The sequence below is a fragment of the Chelonia mydas genome, chromosome 9 (assembly GCF_015237465.2).
Source record: "Chelonia mydas isolate rCheMyd1 chromosome 9, rCheMyd1.pri.v2, whole genome shotgun sequence".
Taxonomy (NCBI): domain Eukaryota; kingdom Metazoa; phylum Chordata; order Testudines; family Cheloniidae; genus Chelonia; species Chelonia mydas.
The window spans coordinates 8,015,601-8,037,921 of record NC_057855.1 but is presented as its reverse complement, the minus strand read 5'-3'; the positions used below and the strand labels follow the sequence as shown (position 1 = coordinate 8,037,921).

The following is a 22,321-nucleotide window of genomic DNA, read 5'->3' as shown; positions in this document are numbered from 1 at the left end:
CCTTAGGACAACGCTGCTCTTGAGCAGAACTGGCACCGGTAAGAGGGAAACGCAGCCAGAGCTCAGGGTGGGTCGAGTTGATCTGGCCTGGCTCACCCTGCAGTGCCCTGCTCCAAGGCTGGTAGCATGCTAGGGAGACACTATCCGTCTGAGATGCCTGGTTGTCGGCTCAGCCCAAGTCACAGTGGCAAGTTGCTGGGAGCCCAAGGGATGCACGTAGTTTGCACTTCACCCTGCCACAGAACCATGCCAGGAGAACTCCCTGGGCGTGGCACATGCCAGCAAGAGAACAGCCTTTGGCTTAACTCTCACACCGCCCAGGCAAGGGGCAGCTAAGGCCCTGCCGATCCCCGCTGAGCTTCACCCTCGCCCAGGCTCTCTGTGAAAATAAGGGGCATTCTTCTGCTGTCACAGCTGGGGATAGTGAGGCTGGGGGTGGAGGTGGACGACTGAGCCAAGGCCACAGCAGCTGCACGGCAGAGCCAGGACTGCGCCCAGCAGAGACTGGACCACATGCTAGGGCACGGGACAGGGCCTCCATTGGCTACCCCACCATGACTGAGTAGGGGTGATACCGCTGCCAGCCCAGGTAACAGGACTGGGGGGGACGCTGTGTCCCAGGCCGGAAGGGGCAGCAAGGACACAAGGTGAGTGGGGTGTGAGCTCAGGGGCTTTGGCTGCTTCCCTGAGAACGTAACATCAGAAGGGCCATAGTGGGTCAGACCAAAGGTCCATCCAGCCCAGGATCCTGTCTTCCAACAGTATGCCAGGTGCCCCAGAGGGAATGAACAGACAGGTAATCATCAGGTGATCCAGGCCCTGTCACCGATTCCCAGCTTCTGGCAAACAGAGGCTAGGGACACCACTGATGGACCTATCCTCCATGAATTTATCTAGTTCTTTTTTGAACCCTGTTATAGTGTTGGCCTTCACAACATCCTCTGGCAAAGAGTTCCACAGACTGACTGCGCTGTGTGAAAAAATACTTCCGTTTGTTTTAAACCTGCTGCCTGTTAATTTCATTGGGTGACCCCTAGTTCTCGTGTTCTGAGAAGTAGTAAACAACACTTCCTTATCTACTTTCTCTACACCAGTCATGATTTTATAGACCTCTATCATATCTCCCCTTAGTCATCTCTTTTCCAAGCTGAAAAGTCCCAGTCTTATTAATCTCTCCTCATACGGCAGCTGTTCCATACCCCTGATAATTTGTGTTGCCCTTTTCTGAACCTTTTCCAATTCCAATATATCTTTTTTGAGATGGGGCGACCACATCTGCACGCAGTATTCAAGATGCGGGCGGACCATGGATTTATATAGAGGCAATATGATATTTTCTGTCTTATTATCTATCCCTTTCTTAATGATTCCCAACATTCTGTTCGCTTTTTTGACGGCCGCTGCACATTGAGTGGATGTTTTCAGAGAACTAACCACAATGATCCCAAGATCTCTCTTGAGTGGTAACAGCTACTTTAGACCCCATCACTTTATCTGTATATAGTTGGGATATGGTTTCCGGTGTGCACTACTTTTCATTTATCAAAGGAGCCGAGCACCTTTCCGTCCCGTTTTCGGAAGGGGACGATTGGCAGGAGGAGGGAAATGGGCTAGTGGAGGCAGTTTGAAGAAAGCCTCGAGGGAGGCTGACCAGGGAGCCCCTGCATCTCCTCTCACTGTTTCTGAGTGGGGAAGCGTTGTGAGCCCAGCCAGGGAAAAGTATTTCCCAGACCCCCCAAAGCAGGCACCCCCATTGCACCTCCCTCTGCCCCGGGGCTCCCACTAGTGGCAGACCAGCCTCCATTTCTGCCACCTTGAACCCCACCTTCATTCATCTCAGGCCATCTTTAGATTGAGATGCTGTTCGGGGCGCCTTGGGCTGGGATCAGCCGAGAGCGCAGCCCCGCTGCGTGCTCCAAAGGGAAGGTGGAGGGAAAAGCGCGAACTAGCCCTGTGGAGCCCCCACCCAGCACTGTCAGGCAGCACCAGCTCCATGGGGCCAAGGGCACCCACTGCCCCTCGCCATTCCTGGCCCTGCGACAAGCGGTGCCTGGGACATACATATCTTAGAGGTCCAGAAAGGGGATAAATGAGGAAACCTCTCCCCCTCCGCCCCAGTGTCAGCGCTCGCTCTCGCCTACCCAGCCCATCGCAGCTCAAAGCAACTGGGGTGTCAGTCTGTGTGCACCAGGAGAGTTCAGAGTCCTGAGTGCACATCGTGGCTTAGAATTAACAAGGGGCCCTGGCACTCTCCTCCATCCAAGTCTGACACCCCTGCACTGAAGCAAGGCAGAAAGGTACCACGTCGCCCTGCAAAGACTCCAGGCAATGGAGAATCCACCCACCCCAGTGAGCTGGTCCAGTGGTTAATCCCCCTCCCAACCCCCTTTGAGTTTGTCTAGCTGGGAAAGGGGGAGAACCACTGGGCCTTGAGCCATCACATCCACTGCTCACTGCCCCTTACACGGTGCATAGCTAGAGATAGATACTACAGCCCCCTGGCAAGGCACCAGCCATTACTCAGCCACCTGTCTGTAGTCCAGGACAGAGGGGACCAGGCCCCCACCCGCACATGCTGCTCCCAGAGGAAACAATGAGCAGCACCAGTCTCTCTCTCAAGTTTATTTTTTAAATCAGCAATTTCAGTAACAAAACCACTAAGTGGGGAGTTGGGCCCCTCTCCCCGAGTGTGATGCCCAGCGCCTGCCCCCTCCAGGCACTGCCCAGTGCTGTCTCCCCCCGATCCCGCCCCATGTCAGCTCAGACATCATAGTTGGGGTTTTTGCGCAGGATGACAAAACCCTCAAGGATGGGGGTGACTGGCAGATGTTCCTCTGTGGCCAGCTCTGCCCGCTCGCCGTGCGCCAGCAGCACCGGCGTTGTGTGCGTCTGGAAGCCAGTGATTGTCTTCGGTTTGCCCGCCTGGCCCACCACGTCTACAGCCTGGACGGGAGGCGAGAGGTTAGAGCTGAGGGCACAGAGGCAGCCCGGATACCACCTATCACCCGCCAAAGTCTGGGGCCCAGAAGCCAGGACAGGCGCTGGAGAGGCTTCATCACTGGCATGAGCCATCAAGGCCTCTGCACTGACCCAGCAGCTCCTGGGAGGAAAGAGACCCACGTCCCCATCCAGCCCAGGGACCTCAGAACGGCCCCGCTCAATCTGCTCAATAAGCTCACCTGCCACGTCACCCTCTAGCCAGATCCCGCACTGATGAAGGGACCCCTCCCCAGCCACATTCCTGAGGGACCCTGCCTCCTTACCTGCCCCACCCTGACCGACACCGGCAGAGGCCGCAGCTCCTCGTCAAAAGTCACCAGCATGCGCGGCTGCATGGCAGCCACCAGACCGTACAGAACGTAGTGGGATTTGCCCAGGATGACTAGGGGGAGAGAGAAGGCACGTTAGGGCCCCCAAGGCTCAGTCCAAAGTGAGCTCTTGGTCACCTGGCTGCTGCCACCTGCCATGGCAAGGCCTCAGTACCAAGATCGCAGGCATGGCCCCGCCCATCCACCTCCACGAGCGAAAGGCAAGGCAGCCTGCCTGCTAGGAGAGCCTGGCAGCAGCCAACACAGCAGGGGATTCCCAGCCATCTGCCCCACCCGCACCCTGGAATAACCTCCCTTTGGTCCCAGGAGCCTGCCTGAGGGGCCGGCTGCCGTCTCCCTCCTCTCCAGGAGGATCAGACACACGGGTACTCACTGTTGCGCACATCCAGGAAGGACACTAGGACGGTCAGCAGCCCCGCGACAGCCACCTGGCTCATCAGCTGCCGGTCGCTGTGGTAGGGGCACAGGGTGAGCGTCCCCTTCCCAAGGTGGGTCAGACCCTGCACAGCAAGCAAAGAGCACGTGAGCGGAGGGGGCTCAAGAACAGAGGATGGCATGAGACCTGGCAGTGATGCCCCAGGCACACCTCTCACTGAGCAGGCCCTATCCCCCAGCGGCTGATCAGTCCAGCTGACCTCTGGGGCAGGACGCAGCTGGGAAGCGCTCAGAGCACCAGAACCCCCACCCGCCCCAGAGAATCAGGGCCAGCCGCTCCGGTAGTCACCTGGGCCAGCCGCACCATGAAGAGGTTGTTTGGGTCTTTGGCATGGTACTGGGCCAGCTGCCTCAGCATGGCGGCCAGCCGGGCATTGTTGGTGCCTGCAAACAGGAGAAACGGGGTGAGCGGGAAGCCCTGGCAACAGGCACAAATCCTAGGCTGGGAACAAGCATCCAACTTCCCTCCCAGCCAGCGCAGGACAGAGTCTCTCCCAGGGTGCTGGGCCACATGCAGCCCCCCAGCTGGCAGAACCCACACGCTGCATTCGACAGCTTCAGGGCACAAGCGCCCATTAGCCACCCCCAGCCCCAGAGATCCTGCCCTGCCGCTTCCAGCAGGCCCAGCTCCCCTGGGCCCTTCCCAACCTCACCCAGCAGAGGCTGGCAGTATCTGACCAGCGGCCCAGTTAACAGTAAGGCTCTTGCCAGCCAGGAACAGGTGGCCAGGCGAGGGCAGCCAATTTCATGCAGCCGTTGGAAGAGGCACCGAAGCTATTCAGCCCCTTCCCCGACCCGCTGGCACCCTGAGCCGAGACGCCAGCTGCTGTGCTCAGACAAGGAAGCCCTTGAAGGCAGCCTGGACGATGGGGGGTGTCCCAAGAAGCAAACTCCATCACCGGCCCACCTCCCACTCGGCGCCCCCGGGCCCACGCAGCCCTTACCGCTGCCCACCATGCCCATGGCAAAGATGGAGTTGTAGGAGACCTCGGGGTCAGCATCGTGGGAGAACTTGCTGAGGGTGTCGAGGATGTTGAGGCGCGGGTTGGAGACGGAGATGAGCGCCAGGGCGAGGGGCACGGCTCGGCGCAGGGTGGGCTCCCCATACCTCAGCTGCACAGAGAGGAGGAGGGAGACATTATTAGCCCCCAGGGCAAGGGACTATACCCAGTGCCAGTCACTCCCACGCCGCCTGGCCCAGGCCATTCTCCCCGTCCCTGAATCCACTCACGGGTCAGGGACTTACAGCCACTAACCGTTTCTGGAACTGCCCCAGGGCTGCAGCAAACGAAAAGCCCATCGGGGCCCTCTGGTGCTGCAGCTTCCAGACCGGATCCAGGGGACCAGAGAAGCAATGGCTTCCCCCTGAGCGGACACGGCCCCAGCCTGCCGGGAGTGGGGCGGAGGGTTAAGCAGTTGGTTTGAGGGCAGCGCCCCAGCTTGGCGCTCCCCACACACTCTGTGCCTGCTCCCATCTGTGTGTCCCCTTCACAGCCTGGATCGAACTCCATCGCACCGAGCCCTTCACTAGCATTCGGCTCAGCTCCAGGCACCTCCCTCACCCTGCCATGGGGCGCCCTGCCCCGCAGCCCCCAAGGCAGAGGCCTCCGCCCCACAGCGTCACTCACCAGGTGGCCGAACGTGCGCAGAGCCATCTCAGCGCCGATCTCCTCCCCCATGGCGATGAGCGCGATCCCCAGCACTGCCACGCCCTGCAGGAGAGGAGATGGAGAACTGGCCGGGGCGCTCCGTAACCCCCCTGCCACAGGCTCCCCAGGCCACATGGGACCAACCCAGAGCAGGGTTTGGTCCCCCTTCCCCCAGGAAGATGGTTCTCTCCCGAATCAACTTCCCAGTATGAATGGCTCCACATTGGGCCCTTCTAGTACAGCTCCCTTTGGGGAGCAGGCGTCCATGCTACCGCGACTCAGCTGTGCAGAAACCCCACCCTGCCCAGCCCACTCGACCCCTCTGGAAAGCTCTCATCTCCGGTCCAGGGAGCTGCCTTTGGCCACCGCCAGCACTGGCAGGTTCAGACAGTGGGCAGTTCTGCTGCAGGCCTGTCCCCCTCCCACAAATCCAGTAGGGCCAAGAGAGATCCCCAGTGGAGCCTGGGGTCTCCCCACCAGGAAAGGGTCCAAGCAATGGGGCTCGTCTGCCCAGGCCCGCCCCCGCTGGGCTCCCTCCCGCCCGTCCCACCTGGTGGGCGCCCATGTCAGCCGAGCTCTCCTTCTTGTCCTTTTCCTTCTTGTCCTTCTTCTCCTTGTCCTCCTCCTTCTCCTTAGTGTCGAAGTGCTCGCTGCAGATGTGGAGCAGCTGCTGCACCTTCAGCACGTTCCCCGAGCCTGGGGGACGGAGGGACTATGGTGACTCTGGGCACTGGCCCAGCCCACCCCCCCAGCCAAGCTGGCCAGAGACTCACCCGCATAGGCGCAGATATCGACCAACGTGTTGGCAAAGCTGCGGAAGGGCTCCGACACCACCTCCAGCGCCGCCAGGATAGCCTCGATGGCCTCCCCCTTCCCTGCCGAGAGAGCACAGGGCAGCCCGTTAGAACAGCACAGCCCCGGGCCCCCTGCTGACACACACCAGGCTCAAACCAGCAAGCCCCAAGCTCCTCAATGAGCGTCCCTAGCCAGCAGGGTCCTGAGCAGCACCGGTGTTTCTCCACCAGGGGGTGCAGTGCGCACCTGGGGCATGGCTGGACCTGCTCAGAACATTCCAGATCCTGCAACAAATGGGACTTCCACCCCCCACCTCCCTCCAGCACCCATCTCTAACTGGTACACCAGCCCCAGCGCCCACAGCACCTCCCACTGCTGCCTCTCAGAACCCAATGCCAGTCCTTGGCAGCTGCAAAGGATTATGGGACACAATGGACCACAGAGCAAAGTTTTCATGAACCACCCTGTGGGCAAAAGGTGGAGTCCCTTATCTATAGCGCTACCCCCTCAGGTCAGCCAGGAGCCCCTGCCCATCAGCACTCTGAGCCCCAAGAACAGGCTCAGACAGTGACAGTGCCCTGGTGTGACGACGTGGGACTGTTCTTAAGGTTTCCTCTAAATACTGTAGGGGTGCCTCAGTTTCCCCTATGCATTTCTTAAGTCTCTAGGTGGTGGGATAAGGGGGTGTAATTGTTGCAGAGCAAAGGGCCAGGGTACATAAATGGCCGACACACTGTCTCCTGGCAACGGATGGCCTGGACCCTTCCCCCCTGCAAGGTGAGAGCTGAAGGGTTGGAGAACAAAGGAATCCGGTGACCTCCTGGCCCGGGAAAGGGACAAAGCCCAGAGGAGGAGGGGGTGGAGGATAAGTCAGTTTGGGCTGGCTGGGTATGTGGAGTGAAGTGCAGACGTGGTTGTCTGGCTCACTGCCCCTCAAAATGGACCCAGCTGAGGTGTCCTGTTCTCTGCACCTACAAGCTCTGTTGTAGACCATGTTCCTGTCGTCTAATAAACCTTCTGTTTTACTGGCTGGCTGAGAGTCAAGTCTGACTGCGGAGTTGGGGGGCAGGACCCTCTGGCTTCCCCAGGACCCGGCCTCACTGTGGGAAGCGCACAGAGGGGCAGAGGATGCTGAATGCTCCGAGGTCAGACCCAGGAAGGTGGAAGCCGTGTGAGCTTCTTGCCCTGCAGACAGGCTGCTCCCAGAGAGGAGACTTCCCCAGAGTCCTGAATGGCTTCGTAGGGAGCAGTTCCAGAGCATCGCCCGGGGGGGAGTCCGTGACAGCTGGTGAGGTGGGAAAGGCCACGCCCTCCTTGCCACAGCCCCTAGGTCATCCCTGGCTCCACAAAAGCCCGCTCCACCCCTGCCACCATGCGCACATCTGCTGAGCCCTGAGCCCATCCTTACCCAGGTGGTTAAGGCCCAGGCCGAGTGGCAGCCACCTGGCGTAGGTGTCCTTCAGCTCAGTCTCCGATTTCTCCATGATGGTCTGGAGGATGGTGGAGGTGACGTCCCCGTTGCACGAGCCCACAGCTATCATGCCACAGGCCAGGGCCGTCACGCCGGCCACCTGGGGCGGGAAGGAGGGAGAGCTGAGCTCAGCAAGTAACCCCTGTCAGCTTTCGCGGACAGCTCAGAGAGGCTCACACTGGGAGCAGCCTCTGGGCTGCGGAAGGGGAGAGGAACAGGGGCAGGAACAACCAGAAGCAACTGGAGCTGAGCATGTGAAGCAACCTCAATGCTTGGGCAGCGGAGGGTCTGAGGACTCGCGTTGAGACCCAGAGGTCTCCGGAGACCATGCGCTCCCACAGACTGGGGGGGGAGACGCTGTCAGGTCCCATTTCGCAGGGTATCCCGAGGAGCTGCAGCTCAGGGACCCACTGCCCCCACCTGCCCTTTATCACCGCTACCCTCCGCCCATGCTGGGGAGCTGCTGAGAGGCGCGGCCAGAGCTCGGGTTGGAGCCAGTGTCCATACTCCCGCCTCTGCCCATGATGCCATTGACTCTCTCCCACCCCGAGATCAGCGCGCTGGCCCGGCCGGAGCCCTCACCTCCATGCTGGACTTGGAGTCTCCCATCACGGGGAGCAGCAGAGTCAAAACGTCTTCCCGGTTGGACCCAGCGTAGGCCAGCCCCAGCCTGCAACAGAACCCCAAAGGGGCATTAGTCACAGGAGCCGCCCCGCAGAGGGAGTGGGGGCTGGGGAGGCCCTTACCCAAAGATGGCACCAATCCTCATGGTGTTGCTGTTGTGGAGGACGTAGTCAGACAGCAGCGCGAGGGCAGGGTCGCACTCGTTCCTCACCCCCGAGTTCACAATGCCACAAGCGAGCAGGGCTCCCGACTGCAGGATAAAGGCACCATCAGCCAGACCATCATGGGGCTGCCTTGGGGACAGCTGGCACATGCAGTTATTGCACCACACGCAACAAGGGGCGCCCAAGGTCTACCCACAGGGCTACACCCAAATCACACGAAAGCAGGCAGGTTGCCTTGGTCATAACCCGCACAGAGGTGCAGCCTGGGGGAACTACAAGCCCCATGATGCAATGCTACATCGGGACCAGCTCAGATGCATTGCCTGCTGGGACTTGTAGTCTCCAAAGGTCATGCCTCTGCATTAAGGGGGCACCAAGGGTCCCCTAGTGAATCTAGGCCTAAGGGGGCCCCCTAGTGAATCTCAATGAGCCAAGCTTCAGCCAGGGAGCACTGTGGTGCCAATCACCAGTCAGGTGACCCAGAGAGGAGGAGAACAATGTGGCAGTTCTCAGATGGGATGAAGCACTCAGCTGGACGGACTGAGGTTGGTATTTATGTCCCTGGCAGGTCTGGCCCATGCAGCTACGCCACCAGGCGTGCCAGCATGTGAGCCATGGCTCCATGGCCAGGGGGGCTGCACCTTAGCCCGGGCCCGAGCAGCACCACCCACCTTAATGTAGTCCTCGGAGGAGTACAGGTACTTGTCGATCTGCGTCAGCCCCCCATCCACGTCCCACAGCAGGATCATCCCCAGCGAGGCTGCAGCGCTCAGCATACCTGCAGCACAAGGAGAAGCCCCCACGTCAGACTTGGAATCACGACCTGGCCCCACGCCCCGAGACGGGAGCTGGGGTTCCCCTGTGGCTCCTTTCCCTTGCCCACCCTCTCTTCCTAACATGCTGGGCACTTCCACTGGGGCATTCAGCTCTTTCTGCAGCCTTGGTTTCCCTCTGCTGCCTTTGGGGGTCCAATCAGGGAGCAGCCCCGGGGACAGAGGGGCACAGAGCTCTCCAGCACGTTCAGTGGCAGCTCCATTCTCCCAGACAGTCAGACTGGATACTCCATAAGGGCCAATTCCTCCATCACACGCTGCTGGAGCGTTTGGCCTTGACTCCATGTGAAGGTGGCATTTGAGACCTCCAGGCAGGGCCTGGGAAGAGATGTATGGGGGAGGCAGGCAGGCGTGCTGGCCTGTAAAACAAGCTGCCTTCATCTATAACCAGAGAGGTGGCCTGCGAAGACTCCAGGCCCAGCATGCAGTGCAGCCTGGCAAATCAGGGCCAACTGGAATGCTGCATGCGGGGGATATGTAGTCCCCATGAGTTACAGCGCGCTCCCCAGCTCCACCATTCTACATTCAAGTTCACACGTGGCTGACAGCTGGTGTGACCGGGGCGCTCTCCCCATTAGGATCAGGGGGCCCTGGGAGCTGCAGGCATGAGCCAGCAGGATTGGTGATTTAACCCACAGAAGCGAGGACATAGGGGCAGAGAAGCTGGATCAGGAGTTCCAGGCATGGGGCTCAGGGAACATAAGGAGCATCCCTTGGAAAAGCTGCCGGACACTGCCAGACACAAGCTGCCATTTGGAAAACCTCCTGCAGGGCCCAGTCCCAGCGGCAGCAAGAGTCCAACCGCCCTGTCCTGCCCGGCTCACCATGATCCTTGTTTTTGTACAGCCACTTATTGCCATCATCCGTCAGCAGCTTGTCCTGCCCGAAAGCTGCATTCACAAAACCGTTCACGAAGGACGAGGCCAGGTTCATCCGCGCAGAGTCCACCTGGGAGCCGCTGCCGCCAAACCCTGAGGAAGCAGAAACCACGGAGTGGGCTGGGCAGAGCATCACAACGCGGCTTCGCCAGGCCCACAGAGCTCGGGAGCATCTCCCCATGCCTGGACCTCCTCAGTAGGGCCCTGAACACCTGGGCGCCTGATCCTGGAGGATCCTTTACCCTCCCCACCCTGCTAAGCCCCTGGGAATGGCCAAGGAGTCCGAGCCAATTCAGCGCAACACAGCGGGGTGCTGCATAGACAGTGCACCCCCGGGGCTGCAACTGTAGATGGGCCTGTCCTGACACACAAAAGGCCAGATGCCCGCATGCTCTAGGACAGGGGCGGGTAAACTTTTTGGCCTGAGGGCTGCATCAGGTTTCTGAAATTGTATAGAGGGCCGGTTAGGGGAGACTGTGCCTCCCCAAACAGCCATGCATGGCCCGGCCCCTGCCCCCTATCTGACCCCCCAGCTTCTCGCCTCCTGACTGCCCCCTCCCCAGACCCCTGCCCCATCCACCCACCCCTTCTCCTTGACTGCCCCTGGACCCCTCGCCCCTAACTGCCCCCCTCCACCCCATTCAATCCCCCCCTTCCTGACTGCCCCCACCAGGACTCCTGCCCCATCCACCCCCCCTGCTCCCTGTCCCCTGACCACCCGCCGCCCCATCCAACCCCTCCTCTCCTTCCTGACTGCCCTCACATGCAGGGCCTGCCCCTGTTCAAGCCCCGTTCCCCGCCCTCTGACCGTCCTGACCCTTATCCACGCTCCTGACCACCCCCCGAACTCCCCTGCCCTCTATCCAAACTCCCCCCCCCCACTCCCTGCCCCCTTACTGCGCTGCCTGAAGCACCGGTGGCTGGCAGCACAGCTGCACCAGGAGAGGCAGCCGCGCCACACAGAGCACTGGGTCAGGCCGGGCTCTGCTGCCCCGCCGCCCAGAGCATTGCGCCACGTGGTGGCATGGCTGCGGGGGAGCGGTCACAGCCTTCCAGATCAGGTGCTCAGGGGCTGGGCAGGACGGTCCCACAGGCCGGATGTGGCCTGTGGGCAGTAGTTTGCCCGCCCCTGCTCTAGGACAAGGCGGCCCACTTAGCTAAGGCTGCGCTCAGCGGCACCCCAGCCCCGAGCAGGAGGAAGTGAAGGAGGAGATGCAGCTTTCGCTTACGGTTATTTTCCAGGTGTGTTTTGTAAATGTCATCTGGCACTTTGGGCTCCATTATGTCCAGCTGCAAAGAGGGGGAGAGAGGAGGAAGTCACCTCCCCAGCCAAACCAGCCATGCTCACAGCCCCTCTGAAGGGACACTGCGAATGGCAGCAACAACCCGAGCCCTCTGCAGCCTGCTCCTTGCCGTGCACAGGGTCAGTACACCGGGGCTCTTCCTGAGGTGACCAAGCACGGATTGGGAGTGGGGGGAGACCCGACTCGTATGGGGGGTGTTTGTGCGTCTGACCTGGATGACAGTCTGCTCCCCCGAAGAGCCCCAGTTTGAGGGCAGCCTGGCCTCTGTGCCAGCTCCCAGCGGTTGGGGACCTTGGTACAGCCCTGAGCCTTCTCCTCACCCCGCCCCAGCTTGCTGGAAGGCCGGGCACCTCACCTCTCTGGCCAAGGCCAGGAAGTTGCTGTTGAGCTGGACGTTGGACATGATCTCGGTGAGGTCCTCGTACTCCTCCACGTCCTCGTTTAGCTCCAGGAAGACACCGTGGCGACCCAGCATGAAGGCCATCTGCTTCTGGATGACCCTGTGCCGGCGAGGGGGGGGGAGAGAGAGAGTCAATGCCGGGCAGCGAGGACCTGAGCTCCCCTCCCCTTGGCACAGATCTGCTGGAGTACTCTCAGTACAGCTCCTTTCTCCCCTCAAACAGACCCGACCCCACCTGAGGAAACCCAGCCGGTCAGGCTGCCCATGGCTCTCCCATCCTCCCAAACTCCCAAGAGCAGCTCCTAGATCATAAGCCAGAGGGAGATGTGATGGCATCAGGGGCTGGGCCAAGCTGTGACCCTGCAATGTGGTAGGACCTTGCTCTAGAGGTCAAAGGGAACTTCCTAGTCAGCTTTGTGTCAGGCCCGGAGACGGCGCCTACATCAGGAACTCCTGTTTGCTTCCTGCCCACTCGCCTGTGTGGCAGAGCCGTGGCTGCCACGCCGGCCTGGGAGGAGGTTCCCATTCCAGGGGCACGCAGGGACCAGCCAAGAGAGCACCTGCTGTGCCCCCTCCCAGCAAAGCTGCTGAAGCTTAGCCCTTCAGAATCAGCCCAGCGGAGGCAGCAAACAAGGCCAGGGCAGAGTACCAGAAGGAGGATGGCACCACGGCGGAGGCATCCCGCCATCCACTCTCCGTACCTGGAACCATGGTACAGCCAACCCACCAGGCCTGTCAACAGAGCTGGAGCATGGGAACGTCAAGACTAAAAGCTTACGCCTCTGCTGCTTGAGCTACAGGAATAACTCCCTTCGTCAGCAGCTGTAGTAGATTCTTATCATACGACTATGTTAGGAAAAACTTTTTCACTAGGAGGGTGGTGAAACACTGGAATGCGTTACCTAGGGAGGTGGTAGAATCTCCTTCCTTGGAAGTTTTTAAGGTCAGGCTTGACAAAGCCTTGGCTGGGATGATTTGATTGGGGATTGGTCCTGCTTTGAGCAGGGGGTTGGACTAGATGACCTCCTGAGGTCCCTTCCAACCCTGATATTCTATGATTCTATGACTAGAGGGGGATGATGAGTCTCACTCTTCTAGTGTAGGTGACGCTAATCAAGCTCATTTCATGCCCCATCCTCAGCGGTCAGGGAGAAGGCTCAAGTTTCAGTCCAAAGCCCACAGGGGCAGGACAAGGGGGTTCCACCAGATCAGCAGCCTTAGAGGTCAATGCCCTGAACAAGTAAAGCCTGGGCAGCAGGAGGGCAAGCCTGCCCACCACAGTACAACCAACAGAGGGGCCTTCTTGGGCAAGCAGCGGGGGAGCCAGTACCCCTGGCCCATTTGGTCCTTGGTCTCTCTGCTGACGCTGCCAGCAAGAGACCAGTTAGTGCCAGTTGTGATGGTTGTTTTAATGATGAAGCCACCTGTCATGCTACAAGGTGAACCGAGACCCCAGACTCATTCCACAGCACTCAAGTCCCCTCAGGTGGCGCTATCACCCAGTGGCTCCTGGCCTGGCCTAGGAGAGGGGACCTGGAGGCGGTAGGATTTGTACCCCATGACAAGGCAAAGGCTGGTCTACCGCAGCTCCCACCCCGAGCAGGGCCCCGGCTCTGAAAAGCCAATCTCCACCTACACGTCTTTGCAGGAGGTGAAGATGTCCTCCACCAGCTCCATGTCGTTCAGCATGAGGGCCAGGCGCAGGGCTTCCGGGTAGCGGCTAAACTTGCGGAAGATTCCCAGGGCACAGCGGAGGAGGGCTGAGTTCTCGGGTTCAGGGACGTAGCTCACACAGCTTCGGGAAGGAGACACAGGAGAAGGTAAGTCCAGCTGCTACTGAGACCAGCAACAGACAGGTCTTACTGCTCAGCCGTGGGCTAGATCTGGGCCAGTGTACAGAGCCCTGCATGCTCCAGCCAGCAGCTCACTCTCACAGCATAGCTCTATCAAACGCTCCCAGTCACCTGGAGCGGGAAGCATTCCAGCAATCATGGCACGCTGCCATCTACTCAGGGACTCCTGCACCACATAAGGGTGGTTTTCAGCTTTCAATAGGACAGGCAGAGCTCAAACTGCAAAGGGCCAATCCCCATCACAGAGCAGCCCAGCTCCCTCACCTGGTCAGGTAGAGGCAGACTTTGGAGTAGGCGTTGTCGTCAATATATTTCTCTAGCATGTCCATCTGCTCAATCTCCATCAGCAGGTCACAGGCTTCGTGCTCTGCATTGTGGGCCATGTTGTAGGGCACAATCTCCTTCACCAGGGTCAGCAGCATTTCCCTCTGGGCCTTGTCAGCCTCATCAACCTCCTGCCATTCCTTAGCAACCTCGCCCGCCAGGTGTCTGTGGGGGCAAAGGGAAAGAGACCATCATAACACAAAGCAACAACCTGGGGCTGAGGGCAAGACGGCAACAGCACCACTTCTACAGGGCTGCGATCCCTGCAGTGCTCAACAGAAGCTGCGTGCCCTCGTCTGAACAGGGCAACAGCCCACAAGGGGCTAAATCCTGGGAAGGGGGGGATCATGGCTGAGTTACACCTGTTGCTGGATAGTTCACAGTCCTTCGAGGAGATGATTCCCAATCAGATCAGATCAGACATGTCATTGAAGTCCAGCAGCCCTCTCTCACAAACATCCATGTCTGAACATCCAGCCCTCAGCCTCCGGGGGCAGCACCCACGCAGTCCCACTGACTTTGTTAACACCAGAGAAAACAGACGCTCTTTGGGGCAGGCATCCAAATGGGCAGATTTTTCACCGTCTCTGGGATGTGAGGAAGCACAGGTTCCACACTCTAATGCTTGGGCATTAGCCCCCAGCCTGGTCCAGAGATTTGCAGTAGACTTGGGGAACTTCAGTACACACCAGCCAGTGCACATCATAAACATCCTAAGGCAGAGCTCAAAAGAACCACTCAACTTGTTCAGGGAGGGAGCTGGCCTGACAGGCTTTAGCTCAAAAAAAAAAAAAAAGTGGCCAATCTTAGTGGTTGGAAATAACTTTCTAAATGTGAGCCAATGCAATGCCATCTACCTGAGCCTGCTGAGGGACACCTTTAGGGTCTCAGCAGCTGCTCAGCCCTTTACAAGGAAAAGCGTGAAATTTACAAGCTTTGTTTCACAGCTGCCTCCATCCCCAGTCACCAAACTGACAAGAATCAGGTCAATTTCACTCTGCCCCTGGTTTGGGGAATCTGATCTGCAGAACCAGAGGTTCTTAAAAACTGGCTGAAAGGATGATATGCTAATATTTTGTGAAAAACAACAAGGAGTCCAGTGGCCCCTTAAAGACTAACAGATTTATTTGGGCATAAGCTTTCTTGAGTAAAAAACCCACTTCTTCAGATGCAATATTTCGTGAAGTACAGATATTGTGCAGGGGGAATGTGTATGGGGAGGGAGACACAGGGCCAGCGTTAGGTCCAGCCTTCTTTATGAAAGAGAAGGGAGTAAAAAGTTCATTAAATTTGTAAACAAATAATCAAAAGGAGCAGCAAATACCAGTGAGGACAGAGAAACGATACAGACAGACCAAGAGAGACTGGAGACATGGACAAAGAAGTTCATCTTTAAAAAAAAAAAAAAAGAATGATTTTGAGATGCTTATGCATAGGCCAGAAGGGCATAGGCCCTCTTTCTACAGCCGCAAGAAGACTTCACTGGGAACTTGCACTCAGCTCTGGGCCCCTCCATCCCAGAGGACTCAAGTCCTGGAGCAGGAAGGGGGCAGCCCCATTCTACACAGCCAGGGGGAGACTGTCTGGGGCATTGTGCCTCAGACTACCACACTGATACTGACAGGTTGGCGGGAGTTCAGAGAAAAGCCACAGAAACAGTCCAGGGGCTGGAGGTTGTGTGCTACACCTCTAGCCTGATATAACGCGGGTTCGCATACAATGCGGTAAACCTCCGACACGCTGCTCTGAGTGGCGTGTTAAGGGTGCCAGGCTGGGGCTGAGGGGTTGGATAAGGGGCAGAGGGTCTTGGGGGCGGTCAGGAGCTCCCCCAGCACCGGGTCTGGGAGGCAGGAGCTGCGGGGCGGGGCACTTTTGGGAGCCCCGCAGTCCCAGAGTGACCCGGGGGATTAGCGGGGGGCCGGGAGCAGCTCGCTCCACTTCCCTCAGCCCAGCCCCAGCCGTGTCACTCGGGGGAGGGGGTTTGGGGGAAGGGATCCCCCCACACTCACTGGCGGTGGGAAGCAGAGCAGCCCAGCCCCAGCCCGCTCTATTCCGCCAGCTCCCAGCCGCAGCACTCCGCTTCCCACCGCAGGTGAATACAGGGGGCATCCTTTCTCCAACCTCCCCGCACTCACCGGCGGCGGGAAGCGGAGCGCCGTGGCTGGGAGGAGGTGGACTGTAGCTGGCTGGGGCCGCGTTGCTCCGCTTCCTGCCACTGCCGGTGAGTGCCTGTCAGGGGGCAGGGTGTGAGGATGGGGTCAGAGCAGTCAGGGTACAGGGGGGCTGGGTAGGGGGTGGGGTCCTGGGGGTGATTAGGGATGAGGGTCTGTGGAGGGGGCGGTCAGGGAACAAGGAACGGGGGGGCAAAGCAAGTTCAATATAACGTGGTCTCACCTATAATGCAGTGAGATTTTTTGTCTCCCGAGGACCACGTTATATCGGGGTAGAGGTGTATCATTAAAAGTGATGAGTCTACCTAGCTTGGCAAGGCAACTGGGAAAGCAATGATCCCAGCATGGGCGTACCTGGGTGTAAGCAGAAAGGAGGGATATTATTCACATGGCTGGAGCTAGAAGGAACGAGATAAGAATGGGCACCGCCGACTATCAAGGTCTTCTTGTCAGAGAAATCTACCCACCTTGCTCATCACCCTGGACTCAGACCAAACAGCCTGAGGAACAGTTTCCCAAGGGAAATGGGGGATGAGCCCCATCATAGGGGACATTTAATCAGGACTGGATCACGCATTACATATACAGTAGGGATCGATCCGGGGGTGGACTATGGAGCCAAGTAGAGTTTTTTCCACATGACTTCTAGGAATCCTATTCCTGGCCCCATTTCTCACCTGACATATTCATGTCCCCATGATGCCAGCTCCTCCTGGGACCCCACTAGCCGGTATTTCAGACACTCTCGCTCCCCACTCATGGTCATCGCCAGAACGGAAATTATGTCAGCTGCAAAACGCTGTGGGAGAAAGTTCTGAGACATTCACCCACATGCCAGCCACAGAGCCTCCCGAGGGCCCAACGGGAGCTGCACCTACAGCACAGAGCGCTAAGTAGCACCACGCCCCTTCCTGCACCCTCGGTGTGGAAGAGTGGCACGTGGACACGGCCAGCACCCAGCATGCAGTTTGATTCAAAACACGTTAGCGGCATGACAAGCTGTACACGTGCTGCCAAATCACTGCAAAGAGTTACACCTAGCAATGCACTCAGCATGTGCGGGGTTCGATCCCCCCAGCATGGGCAGAGCTCGAGCCCCTGATCACCTTGTTACTGTCCGGTGCTCGGTTCAGTGGCAGGTGCTGTGTATTCTGATGCTATCTCAAAATCTTTCCTCCGTTTGCACACAGATAACGAGAGTCAACTTGTATGCTACACAACCAGGCTGCTGCACTGCCATCCCCACCTCCCCAGGGATTCCAGCCCCACACCGAGCAGCTGCGAACCACCCACCTTGTTCTCTCCAGGAGCCATGTTCTCATAGATCTCCTTCAGCTTGCCATAGTGCGGCCGTAAGAACTTTAGGGGCTTCGGAACAGAGGTCATGGAGGTTGTGGAAGAACGGATCTGCCTACGCAACTCCTCCAGGGCGGGGCGATACAGCGACGTGTCCTTCTCCTGCAAGGATAAACTGTCAGGAAGTGGCAGCTGCTTGTTCCTTCTAAGCACAGGCAGCCAGGCTCAGCAGTCAAACACCTGCCCAGCCAGCCAGCTCATGTGGAAACGTACAGGACTCTGGCTTCTACCAGCTTTGGCACCGTGCTGTGGGACTCAGCCAGACGTGAATCACCGGGGGGCTCCTTGGCCACATGCTTGGTGGACAGACTGGTCTCATACTGGGCTCAAACAATGCATCAAACACTGCAACAAACTGCAACAAAGACCAGCTCCACAGAGCAGCCTGAAAGTCTCTGCACCGTCTAATTTCACACATATATCCGGGGAAGTACGTGAGCTTTGCCCATACATCTGAGGCTGGCAAACTATGGCTCTGTCAGGCTCATGGAAAGAACTACTTCTGCAGTCAGGAGTTTGATAGCGAAGCCCCTTCTCCCCCCAGCAGGGGAACCTTAGCCAAACTCAATTGCTGTAATGGTATGAAGGGAAAGCCTGGGTCCCTAAAGTAATGACTAGAAAGGAGACATTTAATAGAAGATGCAGTTGTCTTGCACTAAACGTGCTTCTCCTGGGGTCTGGGAGGGTCGGGGACTGTAACAGGCCAGCAATTGCATTGGAAGTGAAGTCACTACTGAGTGAATGTTGTACGCAGGGGAGAAAAATCTCTTAGGTAAGCAGCAACCTGTGAAGCATGGGGTTTGTCATCTCCAAACCCAGGGCACAAAACCCAGAGACCAGCCACTGGCTTACACTGCTTCCAGGCCATCAGAGGGTGGGAAGGGGAGACTGTACTCTTACAGACAGCTTCACATCCAGCACCCACTTCCCCCATTCAAACAGGGGAGCTCCAATACCGAGGGGATCCTGATACTGCCCCTCCAGAATGGACCCAAAGGCTGGGGGCGCTGCCTAACACAGAGACGCGACTTGAGGGGAAAAAGGTACAGGCCCACGGGAGGGAAGGGAACTTACCCCCAAGCGCTCCACAAGCATCTCCAATTCATCCTGCAGCTGTTTGTCTTCCTCAGACTGCAACAAAGGAACAGAGAAATGGGCATCAGCCCTAGAGGAAAGCTTCCGACAGCCCCACAAAACACCAGCAGCCAGGGGAGGCACGGGGGAGGGACCAACACATGAGCTTCAGGTTACACACTGTGCGTCCAAGAGGCTCCTCAGCTGGCAGAACCAATGACTGTAGGAGCACACGCCTTTACCTGATTTGCAACCCCACTTTGTGCTTCTGACTGCAGCAAGACGCCTGGCTCGCAGGCAGCCCCAGCCATCACAGCAGAACACGAGCCGGCACTCTGCTCCCGGCCACAGGCTTGGAGAGTTCCTGCCCCTTCTATTATTCAGCCCATTACAACCAATGCAACTGCTCAGCTGTGCACAAAGGGAGCCTAGCTCTGCAGCTCTCATCCTTCCTTATCCCTCCTCTTCCTCTGTGCTCCTTGTGGGCAGGGACCATGGCTTTCACCAGTTCAGTGCAGCACCTAGTGGCCTTCAAGGAACCTTATAAATAGGGCCCTACCAAATTCATGGCCATGAAAAACAGGTCACAGACAATGAAATCTGGTCTTTTATGTGCTTTTACCCTATACTAGTCAGATTTCATGAGAGAGACCAGCATTTCTCAAATGAAGGGTCCTGACCCAAAAGGGAGTTGCGGGGGGTCAGTCACAGGGTTATTTTATGGGGGCCGTGGCATTGCCGCCACCCTTACTTCTGCACTGCCTTCAGAGCTGGGTGGTCAGAGAGCAGCAGCCGTTGGCCAGGCACCAAGCTCTGAAGGCACCCCCCGCACCAGCACAGAAGTAAGGGTAGCAATACCATACCAGGCCACCCTTACTTCTGCGCTGCTGGAGGTGGCGGCTCTGCCTTCAGAGCGGGGCTCCCGGCCAGCAGCCGCCGCTCTCCAGCTGCCCAGCTCTGAAGGCAGCACCACTGCCAGGAGTCATGCAGAAGTAAGGGTAGTAGTACTGTAAACAGCCCCCTACAATAACCTTGCGACATCCCCCCCCCCACTCCTTTTTGGGTCAGGACCCCTACAATTACAACACCAAGAAATTTCAGATTTAAATCCCTGAAATCACAAAATTTACTATTGTCATAAAAATAAAGGGAAGGATAACCACCTTTCTGTGTACAGTGCTATAAAATCCCTCCTGGCCAGAGGCAAAACCCTTTCACCTGTAAAGGGTTAAGAAGCTAAGAGAACCTCGCTGGCACCTGACCAAAATGACCAATGAGGAGACAAGATACTTTCAAATTGGGGGGGGGGGGGGGGGGGGGGGGGGGGAAGGGTCTGTCTGCCTGCCTGGATGATGCTTTTGCCGGGAACAGATCAGGAAGGCAGTCTCAGAACTTCTGTTAGTTAGTAAGTAATCTAGCTAGAAATGAGTTAGATTTCCCTTTGTTTAATGGCTGGTAAAATAAGCTGTGCTGGATGGAATGTATATTCCTGTTTGTGTGTCTTTTTGTAACTTAAGGTTTTGCCCAGAGGGATTCTCTGTGTTTTGAATCTGATTACCCTGTAAGGTATTTACCATCCTGATTTTACAGAGGTGATTCTTTTACCTTTTCTTTAATTAAAATTCTTCTTTTAAGAACCTGATTGATTTTTCATTATTCTTAAGATCCAAGGGTTTGGGTCTGTGTTCACCTGTACAAATTAGTGAGGATTTTTATCAAGCCTTCCCAAGGAAAGGGGGTGTAGGGCTTGGGGGGATATTTTGGGGGAAGACATCTCCAAGTGGGCTCTTTCCCTGTTCTTTGTTAACATGATTGGTGGTGGCAGCATACAGTTCAAGGACAAGGCAAAGTTTGTACCTTGAGGAAGTTTTTAACCTAAGCTGGTAAGAATAAGCTTAGGGGGTCTTTCATGCAGGTCCCCACATCTGTACCCCAGAGTTCAGAGTGGGGAAGGAACCTTGACAACTATTTTTAAAAACCTATGACTGAAATTGACCAAAATGGACCATGAATTTAGTAGGGCTGTAGTTATAAATAGTCAGCTCTGCCCCTAGAGCCCTCTTGCTCCCTACCCACAGATGGGTATGGCAGGGGGGTCTGTGCCTTTAGAGCGGGGGTAGCGGTGGGCTGGGAACAGTGTAAGACATTGGGGGGGAGGGCCGGAGGAGGTATCGCCAGGGGGATATCAGCAGGCCAAGGACAAGGGGAAGTATCGGCGGCCTGGGGGATATCAGCGGGCTGGGGAGGTGGCAGGGAGGTATCGGCGACACGGGGACGGCGGGGGGGTGTTGCGCGGGGGGGGGGGCGGTAGCTGGGGGGGTACCGGCGGGCCAGGGACAGGGGGGTACCGGCAGGCCGGGGTGGGTGTATTGCCGGGGGGTACCGGCGGGCCAGGGACGGGGGACACCGGCGGGCTGGAGCCGGGGGGTATTGCCGGGGGGTATTGCTGGGGGGTACCGGCGGGATGGGGGTACTGGCGGGCCGGAGCCGGGGGGTACCGGAGGGACGGGGGGGGAACCGGGGGGGCACCGGCAGGCCGGGGACGGGTATCGCCGGGGACGGGTACCGCCGGGGGGCGCCGGCGGGACGGGGGGTACCGCCGGGGGGCGCCGGCGGGACGGGGGGGTACCGCCGGGGGGCGCCGGCGGGACGGGGGGTACCGCCGGGGGGCGCCGGCGGGACGGGGGGTACCGCCGGGGGGCGCCGGCGGGACGGGGGGGTACCGCCGGGGGGCGCCGGCGGGACGGGGGGTACCGCCGGGGGGCGCCGGCGGGACGGGGGGTACCGCCGGGGGGCGCCGGCGGGACGGGGGGTACCGCCGGGGGGCGCCGGCGGGACGGGGGGTACCGCCGGGGGGCGCCGGCGGGACGGGGGGTACCGCCGGGGGGCGCCGGCGGGACGGGGGGGCACCGGCGGGGGGGGTACCGGCGGGACGGGGGGGTATCGCCGGGGACGGGTATCGCCGGGGGGCGCCGGAGACGGGGCCGGGGGGATCGGTGGGCCGGGGCCGGTGACGGGGGGATCGGCGGGCCGGGGCCGGGGGGCACCGGCGGGCCGGGGACGGGGCCGGGGCCGGGGGGCACCGGCGGGCCGGGGACGGGCCCGGCGTGACTCAGCTCCGCGCCCGGGCCCGGGCGGAGCCGCGTCCCGCTCTCACCAGCTCCTCCTCCTTGTCGGCCGGCGCTGCGGGGTCCTTCCGGTCCTTGGTCCAGGGCCCCCCCGGCTTCTCGTCGCCGCCCCCCGCCGAGGTCCCCGCCTGCTGCCGGCTCTGGCCCCCGCTGCCGTCCTCCATCGCGACGCCGCGCCCCGAATGCGCCGGCGCCGGCTGGCTCGCGGGGCGGGGCCGAAAGGGACCAATCGCGGGGAGACAATCCACACCGCGTGACCTCGCCCTGCCGAGGGGCGGGGAGAGCGGCAGTGGGCGGGGCCATATTCGAGGGGCGGGGCCCCTGGGGAAGGCGGAGTTTGACGGGGTCGAAGGCCGAGGGGGGCCCGGGCTCGCGGCACGTGGCGGTGGCGGCACGTGGGACCCGGCCCGGCAGCGGGCTCCTGGCTCGGCGTGGAGCATGGGAGGGCCCGGCCCCAGGCAGCGAGTCCTCCTGCCAGGCCATGCTGCGGGCACAGGCTGGGGGTCCAGCCCTGCCTTTCCCTTGGCTGAGGG

The 22,321-nt window shown here is 59.1% G+C and overlaps 1 protein-coding gene across 1 annotated transcript; it reads right to left on the bottom strand.

Annotated features, from left to right (window-relative positions):
* Window positions 1-2,607: 2,607 nt before the first annotated feature.
* On the bottom strand, window positions 2,608-21,982 carry PSMD2 (proteasome 26S subunit ubiquitin receptor, non-ATPase 2). The gene is made up of 21 exons (XM_037909015.2): window positions 21,818-21,982; window positions 18,661-18,717; window positions 17,524-17,688; window positions 16,908-17,029; window positions 14,000-14,224; window positions 13,519-13,677; window positions 11,838-11,982; window positions 11,408-11,468; window positions 10,125-10,271; window positions 9,139-9,245; window positions 8,426-8,553; window positions 8,262-8,349; window positions 7,617-7,779; window positions 6,187-6,288; window positions 5,964-6,109; window positions 5,393-5,476; window positions 4,709-4,877; window positions 4,054-4,148; window positions 3,703-3,829; window positions 3,264-3,382; window positions 2,608-2,943 (listed from the first exon to the last, which is right to left on the bottom strand). Exons 1-21 carry the CDS (start codon window positions 21,950-21,952, stop codon window positions 2,761-2,763), a joined length of 2,727 nt encoding a protein of 908 aa, XP_037764943.1. The 5' UTR covers window positions 21,953-21,982; the 3' UTR covers window positions 2,608-2,760.
* Window positions 21,983-22,321: the final 339 nt, after the last annotated feature.

Coding starts and splice junctions, on each gene's coding strand:
- PSMD2 (XM_037909015.2), bottom strand. CDS start 21,952: ATGGAGGACGGCAGCGGGGGCCAGAGCCGGCAGCAGGCGGGGACCTCG. Junction 3,383..3,702: donor CTTCCTGGATGTGCGCAACA/GTGAGTACCCGT, acceptor CTCTCCCCCTAG/TCATCCTGGGCAAATCCCAC. Junction 2,944..3,263: donor TGTCGGTCAGGGTGGGGCAG/GTAAGGAGGCAG, acceptor CCTCCCGTCCAG/GCTGTAGACGTGGTGGGCCA.